The following is a 10,111-nucleotide window of genomic DNA, read 5'->3' as shown; positions in this document are numbered from 1 at the left end:
ATTAATTACATTTTAAACTATATTCAAATAGAAAACAGTTATTTTGAATTGTAATAATATTTCAGATTTTTTCAGTTTTTACTGTATTTTTGATCAAATAAATGCAAGCTTGGTGAGTAGAAGAAAAAGCACTAAAAAAATCTCAATTATTCCAAATGACTGACCGCTGTTGTAAGTTGTCCATGTGACTCAAGTGTTTTTCATCATTTTAGGTTAATTATTTCTTTATGAAGTCACTCTTGTCTTCTCAGAGTAAGCGGTACAAACGGAAGCCAAAGGTCACATGTGATAACGGTTCTCTGGGTCCCGGAGGAGGACGAGCCATCTCCATCCCACAAATCACCTACGACCACATCGATGATAAAGACAAAGTCTTTTCTGAGGAGTCCACTGGTATGACTGATTTTCTGTTTAGTCAGTTGTATAATGCACAGCTGTGAGTGCTTAGTGTTTCATCAGTCTGGGTTCCATCAGTGTATCTTTCTCTAAAGACATGTAAAAAATGATTAAATAAGTATTTTGAGCCATGAAAACAGAATGAGTCAGCTCCCAGATGGATCACAAAAAGTGTTATTTTTTACTATTATTTATATACTATTATAGTATTTATTAAAGGGGTCATATGATGTTGCTAAAAATAACGTTATTTTGTGTATTTGGTGTAATGAAATTGGTCACTTTATTTTCCACATACTGTACATTATTGTTTCTCCTCTATGCCGAACATTTGGGCAGCGTTATGCAAATCTTCCCACATCGTGATGTAGACATGTGGGGGCGTGTTAGAACGAGCCGTTTTAGGAGGGCGTGGACGAGTCTTAACTCAAACTTTGGGTTTGAGACTTTAGTCTTTGCAACTTTAGGGATCTTATCTATTCACGAACAGCTTGTAACACAAGAAAAACTTGAAATCGCATCATATGACCCCTTTAATATTTTGAATTAGCTTTTAGTTTTATATTTTCACATTTTAATTTAAGTTTTCGTAATTTATTTGTGCTTTTGTCATTTTTTTATTTCTATTTATCTTGAATTTATTTTATTCAGTTTTAGTTCTAGAAATGTTAGTTACTTTGTCACTTCGTGTTATTGTTACTTCATCTTCAGCTTCAGATTTATATTAGTTACTTGCCAAGGCAACATTTCTATCAAGGCATCATTTTATTTTTGGTTCATTTTTAAGTTTGTTTTTCCATCTAATATTTATATTTTATTTAGTTTTTATTTTGATATTTACTTTATTCATAGTTATTTAGCTTTATTTTAAATGACTGAAAATGATTTTGAATGGTTTTAGTTAACGATAACAACACGAATCACAACATTTGAGAAAGTATTCCGATTCTAATCGAATCGATTGAGGTGTTTACATTACAGCTCTTCAGTCCGATTGAGTCCTCACAATAGTTTTTATTATTTTCAGGTTTTATTTGAATTTTAGTTTAGGTTTAATAATTTAGTTTTTTTTTTTTTTTCATTTTTATTTATTTATTTTAATATTTCCATTTGGCTGCATTTTATTTTTATTTTACTTTATTTTCTGATTGAGGAATTTTTTAATTTTTTTTAATTTATTGAGGCATTTACGTGAAGGCTTTTCAGTCCGATTGAGTATACACAATATTGTCATAATAATTGTAATAAATTGGAATAGTTTTTATTTTAATTGTAAAATAAAATTGACAAAATTGCATTTTTGACATTTTTAGTAGTTTTTGTTTTTCTATATATTTTCATTTAGCTTTTTTTATGAATTTATTTTTATTTATTAATCTGATTGATAAAGTGTTTGGATTCATAGGTTTATGTTGCTAATCGGGTCGATTGAGGTGTTTTTATGAAGGCTTTTCAGTCTGATTGAGTCATCAATGTGATTAAAATATTATTCGTTTGCATGTAAATATAGCCAGTGTTGACACGCTGTTAAGAAGAGAAGCTTGTTCCTGATGTTTCTTTTTAACCGTGTCACATGAAAAGTGTATCCGTTAAATGATTTAGACAACTGCAAATCTGAGCTTGATTTTATTAAAGACTAGCATATGATATCAGCCAAATTCAACAGATACATCTAATCTGGCTAGCAAAAAAAATTGGAAATTTTGTAGTATAGTACAAAAATATGGTTTCAGTGCTGGAGCAAAGTTGCAATTCATCAACCAGAAAACAAGACACAAAAGAGGCTCTTGTTGTTTAGTTACTCCATTCTTGTACCCCATAAATTGAGCGGAGGCGTTACGCTGAGCGATAAAGAGGACGGAAAGATGAAAAGCCGCCGTTTTGACCTGACCCATTTTTCCATATTGAATAGATGTCATTTTCCACATGCGAGTGGAACGCATCCGGTCCCCTGCTTAAACCCGTCTGTTAATAAGTTTGTTTTTATGGGTTTTCCTGCCGAATGGCTTCATCATAAAAGCAAACACATTAACACAGACGGTCCCCCGCAGAGAAGCCTCTTCTGAAGCTTCATTACGACTGAAGAGGGGAAAGAGAATGAAATCGCAGGCCTTTGAACTCGGGGAAAACGGAAAGATAAAAACACGCTCAGCGGTTTGGCTTATCAAAGCCTAGAGTCGGTTACATAGTCTGTAAGATATTTGAGCAAAAGTCTGTTTTTGTCATAAGCGTGCCAGCAACCACGTTTTAGGAAAAAGAAAGTGGCAACCCATAATGTGTCGTATTTCCGAGTGAAACTTGTCTGTTGGGAATTGACTGAATTGTGAAACGGTAGATCAAATGTTACATGTTTTTCCCTTCACACAGGCATCACAAAACTTTTCCGATCATCAGGTGAGAGCTTTCTCTCCGTGCCGCTGTGGTTTTTTTCTGCTTGCTGCTGCTTCTGCTTTTTTGCAAGTGCATGTTGTGTTATTGTGGCATCATGTCGCTTGCTACATAAAGGCAAAAAATGCATTTATTTGAGCAAAGTGTGAACGTTCAAAGGCAGAAATTTGCTTAAATGTAACAAAGTGTGTCAAAGCAGCAAGTCATTTCCATTAAAACATTATATTAAAAATGAATAGATTAAAAAGAAAATGAAACAAGTTAAATTTCTAAATGATCAGCGTAACTTTGTTACACACAATCTATTACATGACTTCTGTCGTCTGATTGATAGTTTTTATGTTTTTACAAAGTAAATGGCCTTTTAGTATAATTACAAATGTACAGAATATCATCTTCTTACTTCTTGGCCATATAAATAACATCTGCAAAATATCTACAAAATTGCATAATTTTGCTCAGTTTGGGCCTCTGAATAAAATTATGCAAACTTTTTTTTTTCACATTTTTTTTTATGGAGGATTGAATCTTGTATGTGGTGCTGTTTTAGTATGATTGAGATGCTTTTATAGTTTTTTTAAATTTTCCGCTTTCATTTTAATTTTAGTTAATGTTTTAGTAACTTTGTTGTGCGTTTTTTGTTGTTTTTATTAGTTATTGTTTTTCTGTATATATAGTTTTTATTCATTTGAATTTCAGCTTGAGTTATTTTAGAGCTTTAAGTTAAACTACATGAAAATGAGATATTGCTTTGGCAACTAGTTGAAATAAATGTATTTTATTTAAGGTAAAAATTTTTGTGGTGTTAATTTATTTAACTATAATAACGCTGCTTGTAAGACAGCGTCACTGGAGTCTTGAGGCATTTTGAGGGCCATCAGCGACAGAAATAGACCTAAATGAAATGTCAAAGGTCACACGAATGCCAAATCAATGAAATTAAACAACTTTATACATTATAAAGCCACCTCAGACGGTTTTGTTCATGTTGCAGTGTTTTCTTGATATTTTAGCTTTCATATTGATCATGTTCTGCCTCTGCTGCTCTTTCTTGTCTTGTTTTTTGTCGTATAGCATGATCTTTTGCGCTTTTTCTTTGTGTCTGCATGTCAACAGACCGCCAGCGCTCGTGGTCGGCTTTCGCGCTCAGCTGTCCTTCTTCTCCAGGTATCCGTCTTTTGCAAATGCTCTCCTGCTTTCTCAGTCTCTTTTCTTGAACTTTCTCCAAAATGCATAAATTTTCTGACTTAAGTCTGTGTATTTATTTTCATTCTAGCACATCTAAATACTTACTTTTATTTTTTTTGTGTCATGTGAGTTCGTGGTTTAATTGGACGTATTGTAATTTTCTCTACAGTTAAGAAAAAACTGGATGGCCCTGATATCTCGCGCAACAACAGCCTGGTGGATGAGCTGGACTTCACGGCCGAAGACATCCCTCTTCCTGTGGTTACAGATGCTTCACAGTGAGTTGCTCTGGTTTTTGGCTCAAAATGGCATTAAATGTTTGTGTTTGCTCCATCCATGTGTCTCTTCTGTGATTGCTCACTCGTGTGTGAATTGCAGGCTGATGTTGTTCAGGAGGAGTAGCATTTGTGTACACTCTTAAAAATAAAGGTGCTTAAAAGGTTCTTCACAGCGATGCCATAGAAGAACCATTTTTGGTTCCACAATGAACCATTCAGTCAAAGGTTCTTTAAAGAACCATCTCTTTCTCGACTTTTTATAATCTGAAGACCCTTCTTTTTCGCCACAAAGAAGCTTTTGTGAAACAGAAACAGTTCTTCGGATGTTAAAGGTTCTTCATGGAACCATTTAGACTTAAAGGTTCTTCTATGGCATCGTGAAGCACCTTTATTTTTAAGAGTGTATATGGTGTAAACATCAGATGCATTTTGATTTTCTACTTTTTCCCGTCATTTCATTTGTCTTTTAAAGCATTCTCACTTTTCTGAAACATCTCAAGATCTGCCTCTCCCTCAGCTGTGAGATGAAGGAAAGCGCCTCTTTCTGTCTTTCAGTCTGTTGAGAAGCCCGTTTGTGGCAAAGGAGGAAGAATCAGTCTCTACTCAGCACCTGAATACAACCAGGTACTGTTTCCTGTCCTTTGTGTTTGATTATGTGATCAGCCTGGATGGTGAGATGTTCTCTCTCTTTTGTCTCTCAGCTGTGGTGATTTTGAACTTTTTACTTGAACTATTTTAGTCAGTGTTTTTTTACAGAAAGTTCTATAATTTAGTAAGCCGACTCAATACAGTGAAGAATTTTTCAATCTTTAAATCTATGAATCTTTATGTAATTAATTTTTCCAAAACATCTAGGCTGCCGTGATGCAGTCATGTTCACAAGAAACAGATCTTGTTTCAACGAGTCAGTGAGTTGTTAATTTGACTGATTCAGTCTGATTTGTGAATGAATCATTCAGATTCCCACAGTTTTGGAAAGCCTGAAAATATCAGAGAATCTCAAAGTGTGATTTTCAAGACTAGGAAAAGTCATAGAAATTAATAAAACATTTTAAGATTTTGGAATAGTCATGGCAATATCCATAGACAAAGTATTTATTTTTATTTTTATAATTATTCCTTTTTTTTTTTTTTACTTAAAATGAATCTTTGAGAGTACAATATCCACAGTGATTTTTTTCCATAGACAATATATAAATATATATATTTCCATTGGCATTCTTATTTTAAGATATGATCAATACTAAATAATTTCTTTGACTAGAAGTGACTCTGAAGTGAGAGTGCAATCTCTATACAATAATTTTAACAAAATCTTTATCCAGTTAAATCCTAGAAGTTCTAGTATTCTAGATAAGTTATGGAAATTAATTTGTCAGAAAACGTGAGAACCTTGTGTGAATCAATTCAGCTGATTGACTGAGAAGATGATTGAATGATTCTTGCACAAATTCACACACAGACGATTATTTGATGACTGAAATTATCTTTGCCCAAACTCATTCTGGCAACCATGAAATGTTAAATGACTCGGTAAGTGTGTGTCGGTAGATTAGTGTTTGGCTGGGCTGGACACACAGGTCTGTTTCCGAGCCACACCTGTGAAAGCATCTCATGTGACTTTCAGCGCGTCCTCTGTGTTCTCCTGACATTGGACACTTTCTGCTCTCTTGTTGCCCCTGATGAGTTGTGTTAGCGTGGGCCTGTCCAGGAAAATGAAAGGATATCACTCTCATTAGGGCCTGAATGGGGGAAATAAAGAACAGGAAGGGCGTGAGAGAGGAAGTGGGCGGCCCGTGGTGTAAAGGGATGCTGGGTGTATATTTCACATTTACGACATTTAAAGGAATAGTTCACCCAAAAATGAAAATTTGGTAAAAATTCACTCACACATGCCATCCAAGATTAGGATGAGTTTGTTTCTTCATCAGATTTGGAGAAATGTAGCATTGCATCACTTGCTCACCAATGGATGTGAATGGGTGCCGTCAGAATGAGAGTCCAAACAGCTGATAAAAACACCACAATAATCCACAAGTAATCCACACCACTTCAGTCCACCAGTTAATGTCTTAAGTAAGAAACAAATCCATCATTAAGATGTTTTAACTTCAAACCGTCGCTTCCAGCTAAAATACGAATCCATAATATTGCTCTTTCTAATGAAAAAGTCTTCTCGTCTAAATCAGGAGAGAAATATGCGCAGATCAAGCACCGTTTACAAGCCAAAACAGCTCTAAACAAATATGTGAGTGGATTTTAATGTGAGACGACAAAAGGAGATGGACTTTTCTTCCTCATTGGAGGAAGCGTTATTATGGATTATGGTATTTAATTTTATAGTTAAAACGTTTTAAGGATGGAATTGTTTCTTTCAAACACGCAGCGTTTCGCTTCTCAGGATGTTAACTGATGGACTGGATTGGTGTGGATTACTTGTGAATTATTGTGATGTTTGACTCAGCTTTTTGGACTCTCATTCTGACGGCACCCATTCACATCCATTGGTGAGCAAGTGATGCAATGCTACATTTCTCCAAATCTGATGAAGAAACAAACTCATCTCAGATAGCCCGAGAGTGAATACATTTTCAGCAAGTTTTCATTTTCAGGCGAACTTTTTCTGTAAATCAGAGATTGAGCCAAAAGTACTGTTTAGTAGTTGTTTATGTTATTTTACAATCCATTTGTTTTATGAGTATCATCTTTGTGGCTCAGATTGGCCTGTAAGTGTGTGTGTTTCTGTTTAGCCTTCTCTCTTGATAAATGTAACATCATCCAGACACACTTTTCAGGTCTGTCTGGATAAGGTTGATGTGCTGTTTGGTTGGTTTGACCTTTGACCACATCTGTGAATGCATGCTGCCACAGTAAATGGTTTCATATCAGCCTAATCCTGAAATCTCCATCATTATGGACTTAAACCGAGACTTAAAATGTGAATGAGCTTTTGTGAAATATTCCACTACAGTTATTTTGTCTGATTAGCAAACAGTCCACAAAAGCGTGTTGTTCTTTTAGATATTCGGTCTAGTCTCGCCAAGAATGAACGGAGTGGGAACACGCGTCATATTGACACAAAACAACTCTGTCTGAGAAGACGTATAATGAGAGGATGAGGTGGAGGAGGAGAGAGTATGAAATCATCTCTGACTCATGTGCTTATTGAGATCATTCACACTGTGAATAACTTCAGTCACAGACAGCTTCTGATAATACAGAATGAAATATATAAATCTGAGAGCTCAGAATCTCAATTAAGGATGTAGTAGCAACTTTCTTTCTTTCTTTGAGTTTGTTTGGCATGCTGTGCTTCTCATACGATTTTCACAGTATGCTAATTCAAAATGTGCAGTATACATTCAGAGTACACTCACTGGATCCCACAATGCAATGCACTCGACTTGACCTTTCATTTCTAATATGATGAATGGAAAAAAGTTAATAGCTTTACCATAAATTGTAATAAAATGCAAAATAACCATTTTAAATATTTACTGTTTTTTTTATACATTTTGCATAATATATGCATTGTATGCAGTATGCATGCATAATATAATATATGCTAGAGATCTTGCAATTATATATTCAAAATACTATTTTTTTTATATATTTATATACAGTTTTTATTTTATTTTATGTTTTACCATATTTTAATAGTAACAGTATTTTAAATGCTATTTTTAAATCCATTTTAGCTATATAAAATAATTGTATTTATTATCTAGTATAATTTATAAAGTGTGTTTTATACCATGTTGATATGCATTTATATGTAAAACACTGGGTTATTATAGTTAACTAAAACCATTAAAAACATTAGTTACTTGAAATAAAATAAACTCTACCTGAAAAAATGTTTTTTTAACTTTATTTTATTTTATTTTATTTTAGCTAGTTGCCAAATACATAATTTCACATTTTTAGGTTAATATGATGTATCAAAATAAATAAAACTTAGTTAAAAATGAATAAAAACTATAAAGACATTTTAAAAAGTAATAAAAAATGATTAAAAAACGTTATAAAATTACTAAAATTCTAAAAGTAAAAATAAAATGAAAACAGAAATGATAAAAATAAACTTATTCAAAATATTAACAAAACTATAATAAAATATTAGTGACATTAAAATAACTGTTAATATATTTATATTGAATATCACTGGTGATTTACTTTTTTCAGATCTAAGGTAATTAAGGTAAATTGTGATAATTTTTGATTCTATATTTATATTGCAGTTGTTTGGTCACCACGGATATCTGTTGTTGTTTTGAATTGTGCTTTATAAATAAACAGACAGTGATGTTGCTTTATGCACTAAAGTACAAAGAAAAGCCTCTTTCTAATAATACATTTATGTTTGTTTGGAACATATATTTATGATGGATGTGTATTAGTGTATAAATACCAATATGTGAGTCAAAATGATGAATCATTTGTAAGTCGCCTTGGATAAAAGCATCTGCTAAATGAATAAATGTAAATGTGGAGCAGGTCACATATACAGTGGGTACGGAAAGTATTCAGACCCCCTTCAATTTTTCACTCTTTGTTATAAGGCTGCAATATAACAAAGAGTGAAAAATTGAAGGGGGTCTGAATACTTTCCGTACCCACTGTATGTCATTTTATATGCATTTTTCTATATTATACAGCACAAAACAATACACTGTGCCTGTTTTCCAAACACAACCCCGCCTGTCTCTTTTTCTCCGTCCTCCACCCATGTTTGTCCTGCGCAATCCCAGAATTCCTCAGTGATATCATTGCTGGAGCATGTGTGTTTGTTGAGCAGCGCTGTAAGCGTGAGTCAGGTGTATGTCTTCTCCAGCCTCCAGAAGCTGAACTCAGATCAGGTCTGAGACGGGTTAATCAGCCAGACTCATGAGGGCTGAAATGAAAGCTTGTGTCACATTATTGAATTGCTGTGGCGTCGTGAGAAGATCTTTTACTCTGTTCTGGCTGGAATGCTTGGAAATGTGCTGAGCGCTTAAACCGTTTGCACCGCCAGCTCCAGGTCAAATATCATTCAGGATTTCCACGAGATTTATTGCTTGTGTAACAAGGGCACTTGGCTTCCAGTCTCGTGTAGCCAGACGTTTGACTATCGGCATAAAGTCCAGTTTGGAGCTTATTCTGTGTATTATTAATAGTATTTAAATTAACTTGATTAATGTGTTTATAATTTATATATATATACTATATATTTGTGTGTGTGTGGTTTTATATATATATATATATATATATACACATATACATACACACACACACACACACACATATCAACTAAATTAAATATATAAATTAAATTTCACTGAGTTAAAATAAATCAAAATACATTTTTAATACATACATATACACAAATTTAAAAGCATTAATTTTAAAACAATATGATATCTATTTCTATTCACTTATATATACATATATATATGATATTATTGTATAATTGCTTATTTTATATATAAACTTTTGTGAAAAGTGGGGACATCCCATAGGCGTAATGGTTTTTATACTGTACAGACCGTATATTCCTAAACCCTAAACCTACCCCTTACAGGAAACTTTGTGCTATTTCAGATTTTCAATACACTCCATTCTGTGTGATTTATAAGCATTTTGAAAAGTGGGGACATGGGGTAATGTCCTGAAAAGTCACCTTCTCCTTGTAATACCTATGTCATACCTTTGTCATTATACAAATTTATGTCCTCATTTGTCACAAAAACGCGCACACACTCACACACACACACACGTTTACTTAGCTATTTAATGGGGACATTCCATTTGCATTTTATGGAGGACCGTTTCCTGATCCTGGGAGAGTAGACTACAATGCCGGCTGTTCTGACTCACAGACT

General features: G+C 33.7%; 1 protein-coding gene across 1 annotated transcript in view; it reads left to right on the top strand.

Annotated features, from left to right (window-relative positions):
* The window catches only part of LOC107669036 (potassium voltage-gated channel subfamily KQT member 1-like), a 112,369-nt gene that overhangs the window by 37,065 nt on the left and 65,193 nt on the right, over positions 1-10,111 (top strand). Inside the window, exons 9-12 of the mRNA XM_016461136.1 lie at positions 252-393; positions 3,901-3,951; positions 4,142-4,250; positions 4,806-4,874. Coding sequence (XP_016316622.1) covers positions 252-393; positions 3,901-3,951; positions 4,142-4,250; positions 4,806-4,874 — 371 coding nt within the window. The remainder of the gene's footprint in view (positions 1-251; positions 394-3,900; positions 3,952-4,141; positions 4,251-4,805; positions 4,875-10,111) is intronic.

This window comes from Sinocyclocheilus anshuiensis, unplaced genomic scaffold (genome assembly GCF_001515605.1).
Source record: "Sinocyclocheilus anshuiensis isolate Anshui unplaced genomic scaffold, SAMN03320099.WGS_v1.1 scaffold324, whole genome shotgun sequence".
NCBI classification, from domain to species: domain Eukaryota; kingdom Metazoa; phylum Chordata; class Actinopteri; order Cypriniformes; family Cyprinidae; genus Sinocyclocheilus; species Sinocyclocheilus anshuiensis.
Note: the sequence above shows the minus strand (reverse complement) of the source record. Positions and strands in the feature narration are given on the sequence as shown.